Source organism: Plasmodium gallinaceum (assembly GCF_900005855.1).
Source record: "Plasmodium gallinaceum strain 8A genome assembly, contig: PGAL8A_v1_21, whole genome shotgun sequence".
Classification (NCBI taxonomy): Eukaryota; Apicomplexa; class Aconoidasida; order Haemosporida; family Plasmodiidae; genus Plasmodium; species Plasmodium gallinaceum.
Genome location: NW_021628323.1, coordinates 449,209 through 466,168, shown reverse-complemented (window position 1 = coordinate 466,168; position 16,960 = coordinate 449,209). Strand labels below are relative to the sequence as shown.

The following is a 16,960-nucleotide window of genomic DNA, read 5'->3' as shown; positions in this document are numbered from 1 at the left end:
AAAAAAAAAAAAAATATATACCTAAGAAAAAAATAAACTTTTTTTTAATAATAATACATGGACTTTAAAGTAATTTAACTTTAACGGAAACAAAAATATAGAAAATAATGTAATGAAAAAAATATTGGAAAACCTTGAAATCTCATTCTTTTATAAATTTAATGTTTGTTCATTGATCTATTTCTATAAATCAATTTAAATGTTAATAAGTGTTTATAAATATACAAGAATATTTCTAAATATCTTATGAAATGTAAATCTTGTAGATACATAGTAATTTAGAAAAAATAAACAATGAATTCTTTTTTTTTTTTTTTTAGTCATTTATATTTTGTTATATATACAAGTAAGACCCTTTTAAGTTTTTATTAATATATTTTTCTTTGTAATAAATAAAATTATATCTTTTAGTATCATATATAAGAGAAAAATTTATTAAAATAATATACATTCCTAAGTTTTTATATATCATTTTATTCCTTTTTAAGTTCATCATATATTATTAGCTATAGCTTTATTATTGTAAGTAGAAATATAGTATTTTTATAAATTTCATAAAAAAAAAAATTAATGATGATAAATTTTTTTTTAATTTATTAAATCTGAAATATAACAATTTTTTTTTTTTTTTTATTTAACAAAAATATTTTCAATGTTTTTCAAAATTACTCAATTTTTTTTTATTGAAATAATTCTTATATATATCATGATATCAACCTATTATATAATTATATTTTTAAATTTATTTTAAAAAATAACATTTGGTTATAACCATTAATATATAAATGAATCGAATAGTATTCAAAATATTTTAGAGGAAAATTATTTAACTTAAAAGAACTATTTATTTTTTCTTATATATATAATACATATTACTAAAAACTTTAATTAAAAAAAAAATACCAGCAAAAAAAATTTTTTTTGAATTAATTAAAATACACTATTACTAAAAAAAATTATTTCCAATTATTCTAATATTTTACGAAATATTAACATATATATATATATATATATTTTTTTATTACTTTATTTTGAATATTTTCTATAGTTTTAAAGTGTTTTATTTTTCCTATTAATAAAGTTATTCAAATCATTTTTTAAAAAAAAGGGAAGAACACAAAAATAAAAAAATATTTCACTTTTAACCAGATAAATTTAAAATACGTTATTTTTAAAATATGACTAAAATAATTTATCTAATATAAAAAAAATTACATTAAATTTCAATGTTTTCTTTTTTAACCGAATAACTATTGTATACCTCTTAAATGCAAACTTCTTTTTTTTGGTAAAAATAATAGAAATAATTAAAATTATTATATATATATAAAAAAAAAAAAAAAAAAAAAAATTTCATTAAAAAAATATATTAAAAATTTTGTTGTGTAAATTTATATAAAATGTTCACATTTTTATCTTTTATTAAATGTCTTACATTTACAATATATAACTTTAAATTTTAAATAAAAAATTTTGAATTTTTCATAAGTTAAACTGATGTTCCTTAATTTTTTATATGCTATATATATATATATATATATATTTTTTTTTTATTTATATGATATAAGACAATAAATACGAGAAAAATAAAAATATGATGTTAATGAAACTTAATATTTTTATTATTTTTTTCAAGTGAATAAGCAGTCAGAAATTTTTTAGTATTTTAAGAAAATTCTTTTAAAATAAGAAAGAATAATATAATAATTTTATTTTAATATAAATGATAGAATAATATATTAACACATAATACAATGTTTATTTAAAAAAGAAATGATAAATTTTTTTTTTTTTATTTTATACATTATTATTTTATTTTCATATTTTTCAAAATTTTTGAAAAAAAGTAAACAATTTTAAAAAAACAAAAAATTAATATGAATTTTTTTTTTATATATAAAAATATGTATTTCTAATAATAGATCATGAATTTAAATAAAAAATAAGATACAAATGTAATACATTAATGATTTGCAAAATATTTATAATTAAAGGTTATGTAATGATATACAATAAAAAATGTGAATAAATAGATAAATAATTAAAATAAAAATTCATTTCTTTTAAAAATTGTAATGAGCATATTGATTTAAAATGAGGGAAAAAAGTATATACTGGTAAAATTAAAGCGTTAATATAATATAAATACAAATTTATGTTTAAATTAAAAAAAATTACAATTTATATTTTGTTAAATTATTAATCTTTTTATTTTCTCTTAAATTTAGTTCATTTTTTAAACATTTGTAGTTTCTGCAAATGAATCATCAATATAAATTCCTGTTGATTTTTCAGCAGCTATAGTCATTGATTTATTAGGTTTTCTTTTTTTTTTGAATAATATCCCTTTAATTTTTCGTATAAGATTAAAATAATATATAATGAAAATTATCAATAATAATATGAGAAATATTGAAATAATAATTGCATATTTTATAATATCATCATCTTTAATATATTTCTTATGGTTTTTATAATTATCTTCCGATTGTTTTTCAGAAGTGTTATTGTCATCTATTTGTTCATAAATATTATCCTTGTTATTGTCTTTTTCTTTATTTTCATTAATTTCGTTCTCATCTTTTATTTCAAAATCTTCATACTTATAATCAACTATGTGATTATCTTTATATATTTTTACACTTCCTTCTTTCATTAATTTATCATATTCATTATCTGTTATATTCATAACTGAATTATGTATAAGAAAATTCATAGGAATAGTATCGGAAGTATTATTTTTTGAATATAATGATACAAAACTAAATTTATTTTTATTAATATTCAAACCGGAGTCCAAACTTGAACTTAATGTATATTGAGGGGAAAACTTTTGTATACTACGTTTTTTATAATTTTCACTACTATTAATAGAAAAATCTTCATGTCTTTTAAGATCTGCTAGACTAACTTTATTGTTATTATTATTATCTCTTTTTTTTTCTTTTTTTTTTTCACAGTATTTGCAAAACTCTACTAAAATTATATTTTCATTTGTAGGACAAGAAAGGCCATAATTATCAACATTTTTATGCAAAATTCTAAATAGACTAAGATTTATATCAATATTACCATTACATATTTGGGAGCATTTATCAATATGCATAGAAAAATTAAAAGAACAACTTGCCGTATCATTCAAAAAATCACCAGTTACTATTTCTTTGTTAAAACAATTTTTCTTTTGTAATGTACCAAAACAATCATCTAATCCATATGGTTTAGACAAAATACCTTTAACTCTTATTTTATAACTTTCTTTTCCTAAATCATTGCAACTACTCCACTTACTAAATTTTTTCTCATGTAAGCATGTACTTGTACATTTACTGTTGGAAACATTTTTTATAAGTATCATCATATTAGAATCTTTGAGCAAACAGAATTTATCCTCATCATTTATAATTTCATTCCAATTAGAAAAAGTTGAATCAATAACAGAACATATATTATTTCTATCATATGTTGCAATATGATAATCTTCATAATTATTTAAACTATTTAAGCAGTCTCTCCAATCTTTTAATATTTCTTGTTTTATAATTTTTGGTTTTACGCAGAATTTTCCTAGATATATGTTATAATTCATTAAAATTCCACACTCTAATAATTTAAAACGTAAGAATAAATTAATGTGAAAATAAAGAAATATATGCAAATATTAGTAAATTATATAAATGCACACAAACTATATGTATTACTTGAATGTATAATATTAATTTTTTTTTTTTTTTTTTTTTTTTTTAACTAATTACTTGATAAAGCTATATTTTTTTTTTGACGATTATCCAATTTTTTGGAACAAGAATGAAAATCATAGTCAACAGGATAAATCATATTATTTGGTTCTTTAATAATTTTACATGATTCACTAACAGTATTTAACAGAATACATTTCTTTGTTGAATAATTATACGAAAATTCAGAACAAAAATTATAAGTTACACAAGCTTCTTTGCATAATCTTTTATTTTTTACATAACCATAGTTTATCTGAAATAATCTTAAGCATTCTTCATTATAATTTATGTTTTTCTTGTAAGAGCAATTTCTACATGGATGATTATTACAAGGTTTTTTTTCTTTTGTATTAATATTAGATGTATAACTTCCATTACAACTTCTGTTACACTTATCCAATATATTATCGTTACTTTTTTTTTCTTCTCCTATTATTATTTCTTGAATTGCGAAATAATCTTTATAAAGATTATTTTCTTTATTCAAAACTTTTTTTTTAGAATTTTCTTCAAATACTTCATTTATTTCATCAATTTTATCTTCATTGTCTTTATTACCTTTAAATTCATTTCTGTCTTTTTTTTCAATTTTATTAATTTTATTTTCAATAAAATATAAATCGTTTTTAATTTCATGAAACTGATTTTTAATTTTCTCATTTTCTTTTTTTTCATTTTCATGATATTTATGTTGTGTTTTTATTTTATTATTTTGTAACAAATTTGTATGTTCTTTTATGTCATATGAGTTTTTATTTTTAATGTCATTTTTACTTTTCTCATCAATAAAATTTATAAAATTTTGATGACTATGTTCATTTAAAACGTTATCAATATTTTTATTTGATGTCTCATCTAAAAACTTAAATTTTTTAGGGCACTCTAATTCTAAAATTTTATTCTCTTCTTTTTCTTCAGATTCTATTTCTTTTTCATGTTTTTTATGTTCCTCTTCCATATTTATTATATCATCATTTATTAATTTATCTATTTTTTTTTCTTCTTCTTCTTCATCTTCCTTATTTATTATATCATCATTTATTAAATCATCCATTTTGTTTTCACTTAATTTCTTTTCATTATTTTTCATTTCTTCATCCACTGCTTCTTTTAATTCTTGTTTTTCTGTCTTCACTTCGTTTTTTTTTATTTTACTGTTTATTTTTTCATCTACATTTTCCTTATTTGGTTTATATATTTCATGATTTGTTTGATTTTCTTCCTTTTTTTTTTTTTCTTTTTTTTCTATTTCATCTTCTATTTTAATTGACAGAGGTTGAACTTCTTCTACATTCTCTCGTTCTATTTCCGTTTGTTCTGTATTTTCATTTTTTTTTTCTTTCATTTCATTTATTTCTTCTGTTTCTTCTTTTTCATTATTATTTTGTTCTGTTATATTTTTTTTTACATTGTCCTTAGATTTGTTTTCCTCTTTATTTATCTTATCTATTTCTTTTTTATCTTTTTTTTCTTTCTCTATATTATAATCTTCTTTAATTCCGTTATAATTGTTCCAGCTAAGATATTTATCATCATAATTTTCAGAAAAATTATTTTTTAATGTGTCTTCGTTGTTATTCTTCTCTAAATTAGCTTTGATAGTATATTTTTCCTCATTTAATTTTCTATGATTGTTAAATATATAAAAATTATTCGGATAATTATTTTTTTTATTTAAATTATAATTTTTTGAATTGTTTTTATTTGTTATATACGAACTATCAATACTAGAAAAAGAAATGTGGTTATAAAATTCTTTTTCTAATAATATAAAAGATAAAATAAAGAAAAAATACCTAAAATTTAAAATATTCATATCTTTTTATAATAATTTCGAAAATTATTCTCATAAAATGGAGATGTGTGAAACAATTAAAAAATAAAAATATCTTGTGATAAAATAATTAAAATTTTGCCTAACCCGTTAATAGAAAAAATCTGCAATTTAACCTTTTTTTTTTTTTTTTTAGGGAAATTAATTTCATGCTATATATATTTATAAAATAAAAAAAAACGAAAATACAAAAAAATACATTTTTTTCTATATTATGTCTGTTTTATTTTATTCAATTTCCTTTTATATATGGTTTTAATTCTCAAAATTATATCTTTAAAGCAATTCGTTTTTATCTTTTATTAAATAACATAAAACAAATTTACAAATTTTACGAATAAAAAAACAAAAAAAAAAGTGAATTAAATCATAAAAAATACTCGTAAAATGTGTGTGTCTTTCAATAATACAATTAATTATATAACAAAATCACTATCTTCCATTAATAAAATAAAAAACTAATGACCAGAGTAAATAAAAACTTAAAAATAACGATAAATTTTAATGATTTTTTCTATTTTTTATGTAAATTATATAAAATTAAACTTTCATATAAACCGTGTGTTTTATGTAGTTGTTTAATTATAAATTTTTTAACAAGTTAAAAATTAAAAATAAAAATAAAAATTAATAGTCAAACATATTTTTTGATATGACACACATAAAATAAAGTTATATAAAATTCATATGGAAAAATAATTATTGAAAAATAATAAAATCATTTAGTATATATATTTGAAAATTCATTAGTTTGTATATATTAACAAAATAAGAAAAAGAGTTTTTGAAGAACATGTTAATTATTAAATATTCTGTTTGTTGATCAGAAACTATTTACACTTTACACATAATAAAATATTTTTATTATAAAAAAATACATGCAAAGAAGTATTATTGATACTTATAATAAAAGTCAGTATTGGGTTGTTCTCAGTTTTTACAACTATTTCAATCAAATAAAATGCATGCATGTAACTACCTTAATATAAAGACATCGAAAATTAACCTGTTCTCTTTTTTCTTTATATTTTGTTCTGTATAAACATATTTTATCATTGATAAAAATGCATACATATTTTTCAAGAAAATTAATATTTTCTTTGTTAAATGAATTCCATTTTTTTTTTTTTTTTTTAGCAAATTTTAATAAACTATGAGAATTTTTTAGTTTTGAAACATTTTTTTGTACATGAGAATCATTTTTATCTCTTCAATTCATTTAACCAGATACAATTATTTTCATTTTTTTATTTTATAATTTACAATAATTATAAAAAAAGAAAAATAAGATTAAAATCCAATAAAACTCAATTTTGTTATAAGGATATTTATTAACATAAAGAAATTTTTGTTCTTTTAAAGTGTAATATATCCTTATAATAAATTTTTTTATATAGATAAGAAAATTTCATTTATATATTTATGATACATTATTTTATCTAAAGAAAATAATGTCCTACATTATTTAATGGAATTCATTACATATGTTTATAATTAATATAACCTTTATTTTGAATAAAATACTAGAATTACGTTGGTACAAAAGAAATAAAGTATATAAATATATTTTTAAATTAGGAAAAGAGTAAAATAGAAAAAATAAAAATATAGAGTATACATTTAAAAATTTAACTATCGTATTTTATTAAACTCCTACGACTTTAAATATTCCAATAAATTCTGTCTAATAAAAATATTATACATAATCATTTAAAATTTTGTAAATATAATTTGTACAAATAAAAAGGAATTTTTTAATTATATTTTAAAAAAATGAATTTATATAAAATATTTTGTTTACTATTAAAATTTTATAACTTTATTTTAAGTCTTTAATCCTACTGATTTTTCTTTTTCTTAATGATATTTCTGTATATTTGCTTGTCACTTTTTCTAAAAAATTAAATTTCTTTTTCATTAATCTTTGAAATTTACATTCTCCATTTCTTATATTTTTTGGTAACATTAACATTTACGTAATATTAATAAAATCATATGAACAAAATTTATAATTTTAGTGTAGTAGACTTCAAAATTGAATTATAAAAATTTAATGAAAAAGAAATAAATTTTGTAAAAAATATACAGAAATACATAATTAAAAAAAAAAAAAAAAAAAGAAAAGAAAAGAAAAATTGTTGAAATTTTAAAAAGTTTTATGTAAACATATGATAATATTTATTATCTTTAATTCGGAAAAGTTACTCAAAATACTTTCATTTTATAATGCACTATTTTTTTTTTTTTTTAATTTAAAATTTTTTTTATTTTTGAAGTTAAAAATATGAACAATTTACTTGCGTTTGTGATTTTTTTTTTTTTTAGAAGAATTTTAAAAAATAAAATAGTTTTATGTTTTAATGTTAGCAAATTTCAAAAATACTTTTAAAATTTTTTACATTTTAAAATAGCAATATTTTTTTTTCAGTAAAAAATTTCACTGTATTCTTTTTTTAATTTTCAGTAGTTATAGGCAAGAAATGAATTTTAAATCTAAGTAACTTTTTTTTTTTAAGTGATTGATGAAGAAATTCAAAGATAGTTTACACATTTTCTCACCAAAAAATAAAAGGTTTAATTTTTATTCCTCTTATATATATAATTCTTTTTAATATATATATTTCATGTTCCTTAGTATATAAACTTATATTTAAATGATATTTCATAAAATAAAAAAAAAAAAAAAAAAAAAAAGAAAAGTATACAAACTTTATAACAAATCTATAATACCATATAACTTAATTGTATTTTGTAAATACACGAAAAATATAAATATGAAATTAAATTTTAATTTATAAAAGAAAAGGAGATAATTATTTAAAATCATATAATAAATAAAAGTTCATATATGCAATATTTTAAGAAAAATATATATAAATCAAATTTGCTCACCTTTTATAACTTAATTCTCTTATAAAACATAATACTTATCAGAATATATGTATATATATGTTAAATCATATATATGAATTTACATATATTCATTCAACAAAATTTATTTTATATACTTAAAAATATGCTTATGTCTTTATTTTTATTTTAATATACAGATTTAATGACAATAAGAAAAATGAAATACAAAAAGGTGTAATTTATGAAATTGGAAATGAAATAGAAGAAAATTTTGATGAAGATGTAGAAAATATAAAATTTAATGCTGATGATATATCCTCTTTTTTTTTAAAAAATAATGAGTCAGAAAATAAGGAAGAATACTTAAAATATGAAGATGAAAATGAAACAAGAAAAAATATTTATAAAAAAATGGAAAATAATAAAATGGAAACATTATTTAATCCAACTTTTAATGGTCCTTATATATGTTGTATTATTATTTTATCAAGGCAAGAGAATGTAGAATTGGAATTTATTTACCCATCTATTGATATAAATGAAGAAAATATGTTAAAAAAAAAAAACATAAAAATAATAGCACCCTTTAATGTATGGTTTAGATATAAAGGAGAATGGATAGAAGATATAAAAATGTTAATTTTAGAAAGAATGAATTTATTTAAAGATATTAATATGAGTAATATACTTTGTGATTTTAACAATTATAAATCAAATAATCATGAATATAATATTCTTTATGGTGAAAGTGGTAATAAATATTATTTAATAGCTTTAGATTATCTAGAAGATAATAAATGTAAAGAAATTATGATGATAAGCCAAATTCCTTATTTTAATATTCTTTCAATAAAATTTCATTCAGTTATACAATCGTTTTTAGTCAAGAAAGATTATAAAATATTAGAAAACTTTATTGATAGTTTTTCTTCAGACAAAATATTTGAAGATATTACATTCGATGACTATTATATAAATTTATCTAAAGATATAGAACATATAAATAATATTAAAATAAAAAACATTTTAATATTTTTAAAAGCTATATTATTAGAAAGAAAAATTGCTATATTATGTTCTGAAAAGGGAAATGCTTGTAAAATTTTATTGTTACTTTTATCATTTATTCCAGATATTATAAATTTTGGATTTAATATAAGAAATTATGAAGAGAAATTTGAAGAGTGGATAAAATTAAAATTACCATTAATCTTATTTCATGAAAATTATATTTTGTTATTACATATAGATAATCTTAAAGTATTTAATGATTTTACTGAAGGAAAAAATTATTTGTTATCTACGAATGTTGATAGTGATGTACATAATTTTATCAAAAACGATTTAGATATTTTATATGACGTAGATAAAGATAACTTAATAATAAGGAATGAAAAATTGATTAATGCATTAGAATTAACCAAATTTGAAAATAATTATTTAAAAAAAATTCATTCATCTTTTAAACCTTTTTTTAATTTAACTTCATTTTTTGAAAATATAAAACAAAATGATAAAATAATAAATACTCATAATATTAATTATTCAAATACAAAAATTAACAATATCAATAATGTTAATAGTATAAATAATAGAATTTGTAATAATTATGGTAATAAAGATAACACTAATAACATTAATAACAATATTATGAGTAACGAAAACAACACCTACAACACTAATAATATCAGTAATAATAATATTTATAATAAGGATGAAACAAATGAAATAGAAAAAAACAATTACATGAAAAATAATAAACAACTATTGAAGGAAAATAGTACAAACGAAAAGGAAATACAAGAAGATAAAAAAAAGAAATTAAATAAAAATGATATAAATAAATTAAATAATAATATATTATATACTAAATTTTCATCAAATGAGTATTCAGATGAAAAATATGAATATATTGATGATGAAGAAGATATTTATGTTATAAATACAAGATCACAAACCTTAAAAGAGAAGCAACATAAAAATTATATAGAAATAAATGAAAATATGATAAACAACAATGAAAAAGAAAATAGTTTAAAAAATGATGAAACGGAAAAATATGTCACACATTTAAGGAACCATTTTCATATTTACTTTAACGATTTTTTTTTTTTAAGTAAGGAGAATTTTGAAGAAGGGATAAAAGAAAAAAAAGAATTATATGAACTGAATTATAATAAATTTTTTATTGAAATTTGGCAAGGAGAAACTAAGAATTATAATTTTTTTATTGAAAAAGATTTCAAAATTAATAAATTTTTAAAAATAGCAGAGCAAAACAATATGTTATTTGATAAAAAAAATATAGAAGACTATAACTTTGTAGATGATATGTTAATAATTCAGAAAAAAGAAGATACAAAAAAAGAAATATATAAAAATTTAAAGCAAGTATTAATAATGTCATTAAAAGGGTATATATATGATGGTTCTTATTGTATTTTAAAAAATTGTAAAGAAGGATTAGGAAAATTTATTTATAACAAATATGGCATAACATTCGAAGGAGAATGGGAAAATGATCAAATAAATGGTTCAGGGCATTTATACACTAATAATTTTAAATACTTTGGAAAATTTGAAAATAATTTATTTAATGGAAATGGAATATTTGTTGATAATTTATTAAATCAATATGAAGGGGAATTTTTAAATGGGTATTTTAACGGAAATGGAAAACTTATATTTAATGGAAATACATACATTGGCATTTTTGAAAATAATAATTTAGTTGGTAAAGGAAAAATTTTATATAAAAATGGTTCCATTTACACAGGAGAAATAAAAAATTTTATGCCCCATGGTTATGGCTTTTTATCTTATAATAAGTCAACTGTATTTGAAGGGTTTTTTATTGGAGGGAAAAAAAATGGAAACGGTTTTTTAACAATTAATTATAATTCCACACCAAATAATGTATTCTGTATTGAAGGAAAATGGAAGAATGATGAACCTGTAATAAGAAAAAATTTTAATATCATATTTCCAAATAAAGATAAGTATATAGGAAAAATATATATATTATCAAATTTGAAAAATATTAATAAAGATAATGATACGCGGGATGATACTATAGTTAAAGATATAAACGAAAAATTATTTGATGTAAAAGAATTGATTGAAAATAAAATTACCTATATTAATCAAGATAATAATAAGATTGTTAATAACAAGAATGATATATTAAAAGAAAAAAATGTTATTAATGATACTTCAAACATTCACTATAATAATACAATTCCTACATTAAAAAGTAACAATAGTTTAGAAAACGAAAATATAAAAAAAAAAAATATGCCTTTAAATGATAACCAAAAAAAACAATTAATGGAACATGATTGTGATAATAACAGTAATTCTGAAAATATAAATTCTTTTAAAAATAGAACTCTAATGGAAAAACTTGAGATTTTTGTTAATAACAAAGAGAGAAAATTATTGAGAAAATCCTTTGAAATATTAGATAAAAATTGGATATATAGTACAGAAAAAAAATTAAGAAAAAATAAAGATGTTGTTGAATATTTACAACAAAAAAAGTTATTTATTATTCCCCACAGTAAAGGATTAAGTATATATAATAGAAAAAAAGAAAATTATGATGGGAATTTTTGTTTAGGTATGAAACATGGATATGGTATATCAATGTTTGATGACATAAACAGATATGAAGGATACTGGTTTAGAGGAATGAAACATGGTTATGGTATATTGTATGAAGGAGATAATATATATTATGCTCACTTTAATTATGATAAATTAATTAAAAAGGAAGAAATTTTACCAGAACAAATAAATAATTATAAACCTAAAAAAGATCCAAATATAAAAACATACAATAATTTTTTAATAAATCAATCTTTTTTTGATTACAAAAACTTTATATCCACTTTTTTATTCAATTATCTTTAAAATTAAAATAAAATTAAATTTAATTAAATAAGTATGTAGTAATTATAATTATTACATTAATAATCATAACAGTTATAGTAAAAATAATGATATTCATAGTAATAATAATAATTTAAAAAAAATAAAAAAAAAAAAATGTTTTTTTTTTATTACTAACTTCTTAATTTTTTTTAAAAAATATATTTTTTTTTTTTTTTTTGTATGTTTGTTATAATGAACTTAAAATATATATTCCATATAAAAATAAACAAATTTTAAAAGAAATAAGAAAATAATAAAACAAATAAAAGATAAAAAAAAATAAAAGAGGAAATCCTACATAAAAATAATAAATGCTTGTTTTGTTTTTCTTTTTCTTTTATATTATTTCAAAGAATAATATAAAAATATACATATATATATGTAATTATTATTCTGAAATATATATTATGAATACATACACTCTTTTTCCATATTATTTTTAGATATGATCATATCTTTTCAAAGATGGAATTGTGTAAAAATAAAAATGAAAAGTATATTTACATAAATTATAAATTTTTTTAAAAAATTTTAGCATATATTCAAAAAAAAAAAAAATTTTATTAACCTATAAAATTTTTCATAAATTTTCCATAAATTTATTGATGCTTATAAAAATTCTTTCAATATTTCCATAAATTTATCATTACGTAATGAATAATACTGATCTAATGTTTTATCAAAATGCTTATATATTTCTTTAGTTCTATAACTAGGTATTTTTGAATTTATAAACTCCACAACATGTGTGTAGCATAAATGATGATGTATGAAATTTATAAATGAAAAAATTAATTTGTATAACCTTTTTTTACTCTGATAAATTGAATTATTTTTTTTCCATTCAAGAAGAGACTGGAAAGCAACATAATTTAAAACACCTATATCTACATCTTTTGTGTTTATATCCATTTGAAAAAATGGGGGATTCTTTAATAAATAAATATATATTAATAACCACATATTAAATACAATATATGGGCTTAAAAAAAATATAAAAAAATAAAAATATCCAAATACATAGCAAACCATTCCATAGAATACTAAGAAAAAGGAAAATACCAATGTATAAATGTCAAAATATATAGGACCTTTTAAAATTTTTAGAAAATCCTCATTTAATGATGCAAGCAATGATTTTTTTGTTTTTTCTGAGCTATATGGCAATAAAATAAAGGAGGAGATAATACTACCAAAAAAATTGTTAAAAAATGGTTTCTTAAAAAGTAACTCCCTTTTACACTCATATACTAATGAATAGAGACTTGCAAACATAGTTCCCATAGGTAGAGTATATAAAATGATATGAAAAAAAATGAAAAGGGAAATAGAACATACACTATTTCCTTCTAAAGTGAATTTTTCTGAAAATTTAGAAAACATAGTGCCGTTTCCATATTTATTATAACAATACCATAAGTGAATTAGCAATATTGTAATCATAATTATAATATCTCTTAAAAAGTATAAAATATACATACATGTTGAAATGCTTATATAATCATTGCACAATGCTTTAAAAGAATTCATTAACTCCGTTATATAACTAGTGTCTTCTTTTTTCATTATTTCATTTTTAATATTTTCACTTAATAATTTGTTTCTCTTTTCTAATTTCAAAGTTTCTCTTAATCTAACTTCTTTACATATATTTTGTGCAGACTTTAAATCCCATACTAATCCTAAATAATAAAAAAAATTTATCAAATATTTCGTAGGATTCACACTAATGATGTAAAAGTTTTCATTCATAGCATAGCAGTAAGGAAAAACATGATGATAATTATGAGATCCTTCTCCTAATGCTACAAGAGAAGTAAAAATATTATTAGACGGTTTTATATCAATATTATATGGCCTATATCCAAATGAATGAGAGGCACTATTAATTGACCAAGTAGCATGTAAAGTAATTACCCATCGAAGAGCTCCTAAAATAAAAAATCCATCCCAAAAACTATTATACATATAATAGGAATATATACCAGGTACAATAAAACAAAAGAATAAATTAAAATAAGGATCCAATTTATATTGTAATCGAAGTAAAGGATTTTGTAATAAATCATCAACATAAATTTCTTTTTCTTTCTCTTTCACATATTTTGTTTTCTGATATAATAACCAACCAACATGACTATAAAAAAAACCATACTTTATATTGTGAGGATCATATTTTGTATCACTATATTTATGATGTAAACGATGATTTCTTGACCACACTATTACACTACCTTGATTTGCAAAACTATTTAAAATCAAAAAGAAAAACTGTAAAATTGGACTAGCCTTAAAGGCTCTATGAGACCATAATCTGTGTGCTCCAAATGTTATTCCAAAACCATTTATTAAATAAAACACTATGCACTATAAAAAAAAAAAAAAAATAATGATAATGATAATAAATAAAGAAAAGTGATATAATATTAAATATAATAACAATATAAATAAATGGATAAGGTAAAAAGATATATAACCTGAATTAATAGAGATTTTGCGTGCTTGTGATAATATATTTTAATGATACCAATTATAGCAAATATATGAAAAAATAAAATAAATGTAAATAAAGAAGATCTAAATTGTTTATGATACAAATATAAATAATTAGCAAAAAGAATGTGAGCATAGTATACATGAAAGACAATAGAAAATGTAGCAAAATTTTGTATTAAACTGGAATTATTAGATGTATAGGAAATTTTTGTAAAAAATAAACTTATACATATCATATAGGCAATATCAAATATATGTGTTATTCTTTTTAATAATTTTATATTAGAATTATTTTTTAAAAAATTAGAAGCAAAAGATATCAAACATTTAATTAACTGTAAAGTTAAATATACTTTTATAATCATCAAATTCTGAATAAATTTCCACAAATAATAAAAGAAGAATACAAAAAATGTTTGCATGAAAAAAATATATATCCAAAAAGTGTTCTTTTTTTGTCTCTCTCTTCTTTTCTTGGAATTTAAATTATTTTTTGCTTTCATATATTCTTCCTCCTCTTTTTCTTTTTTTTCTATTTCATCTATAATTTCTTTTTCTTTTAATATGTCTTCATTTTTTTTTAAACTCTTCTTATTATTTAAAATTTTTTTCGCAATCTTTTCTAAATGCTTTGATGTATCTCCTATTAATTCATGTTCATATTCATTTTCATTTTCATTGCTGACTTCATACTTGTTAACTATTTTACTTTCTTCATCTGATTTACTATTGCTTTTTTTATTATGAGCACTAATTGCTTCTAAAAAATTACATAATTGTAAAATATTGTAAAGGTGAAATAAATTAATACCTAATTTTATATTTAAGTCTAAATATTTCAAACTTACTAAAGCATTTACAATAACCAATACACATTTTAAAATTTTTATTAAATTAATTAACTGCTCAGAAAAATATCTTCTTAATAAATAACATGAAAACAAGACAATAACAACTGACAAGTATATAATTCCTATATCTTCTATTTCCATGTAATTTTTGCTAAGTATACGCCATATACATTCCATTTCATTATAATTTATTAAGATATTTTTCACTATATAACCCATTAAAATCTTTTAAAACTTTTTTATTTTAATATTTGTAATATTTTAAAAATACTATATATATATATAAATAAACAATTTAATTAAAAAAAAAAAAAAATCATTAAAAAATTTTTTTAATACATGCAAATTATGCAAAGTTAAATTTAATGTTTTAATATTTAAAAAAAATTATATAACATTAAGTCCACAAAAAAAAAACTTCATTATAACGAATATCTCTTTTTTTTTAATTATAAATAATTTTTATAGTAGATATTTTTATTGTAAATATTCCATTTGATTCATTTTATTTTATTTTTTTTTTTACTGAAGATTAATTAAAAATTTTGCATGAAGGATTATTTTTTTTGAAATTATGTGTAATTCTATTTTTTTTTTCTCTCATTTTCCAAAAAAAAATATAAAAATACTTTTTTTTTTTTTTTTTTTTTTTGGTGCTTTTTTAAATTAAATAAATTACTTTTTTATAAAAATAGATAACAGGATATTTTACGTAAACATGTAAACTTTTAAGTGTTTACTTATTATTTTATCGTTACACATTATTTTATTTTTATTTCTTTTTACTTGTTTAATTTTTTCTGATTTTTTTTTATATTTCATTTTAGTACATTTATTTTATTTCACTTATTTTTTTTTTTTTTCTAAATATTTTTAGCATTTTTAATATATATATATTTTTTTTATCTTTATATTTTAATTTATTTAAAATCCTTTTTGTAATGTTTTTTTTTTTTTTTGATAATAGAATATATATATAATGCAAATAAGTTAATATACTTTTTAATTATAGTACTATTCCTCATGTTAATTGTTTTACTTTTAACTAGTAATGTTTATTTTAGAAATAATTAGAAAAACAAGGATATGTATTAAGTTCTTATAAAAATTTTATATTTAACTTTAAATTAAGATTATAATCCAAAAATATATACATATTATACCTATAAAATATATATTATCTTAAAATATATGCATCTACAAAGTCATAAATATATTAACAAAATAGAAAAATAACTGTAAAGGTTTAATAA

General features: G+C 18.0%; 4 protein-coding genes across 4 annotated transcripts; 1 reads left to right on the top strand and 3 right to left on the bottom strand.

Moving 5' to 3' along the window:
• Positions 1-2,236: 2,236 nt before the first annotated feature.
• Positions 2,237-3,589, bottom strand: PGAL8A_00032700 (conserved Plasmodium protein, unknown function; the record flags this gene model as incomplete). The annotated part of the gene is made up of 1 exon (XM_028674325.1): positions 2,237-3,589. One exon carries the CDS (start codon positions 3,587-3,589, stop codon positions 2,237-2,239), a length of 1,353 nt encoding a protein of 450 aa, XP_028530689.1.
• A 158-nt stretch (positions 3,590-3,747) lies between these two features.
• On the bottom strand, positions 3,748-5,556 carry PGAL8A_00032600 (hypothetical protein; the record flags this gene model as incomplete). The annotated part of the gene is made up of 1 exon (XM_028674324.1): positions 3,748-5,556. One exon carries the CDS (start codon positions 5,554-5,556, stop codon positions 3,748-3,750), a length of 1,809 nt encoding a protein of 602 aa, XP_028530688.1.
• Positions 5,557-8,096: 2,540 nt separating this feature from the next.
• On the top strand, positions 8,097-12,339 carry PGAL8A_00032500 (MORN repeat protein, putative; the record flags this gene model as incomplete). The annotated part of the gene is made up of 2 exons (XM_028674323.1): positions 8,097-8,146; positions 8,625-12,339. The coding sequence occupies 2 exons, from the start codon at positions 8,097-8,099 to the stop codon at positions 12,337-12,339; spliced, it is 3,765 nt and encodes a 1,254-aa protein (XP_028530687.1).
• Positions 12,340-12,969: 630 nt separating this feature from the next.
• PGAL8A_00032400 (stearoyl-CoA desaturase, putative) lies at positions 12,970-15,926 on the bottom strand (the record flags this gene model as incomplete). Its single annotated transcript, XM_028674322.1, has 2 exons — positions 12,970-14,727; positions 14,838-15,926. 2 exons carry the CDS (start codon positions 15,924-15,926, stop codon positions 12,970-12,972), a joined length of 2,847 nt encoding a protein of 948 aa, XP_028530686.1.
• Positions 15,927-16,960: the final 1,034 nt, after the last annotated feature.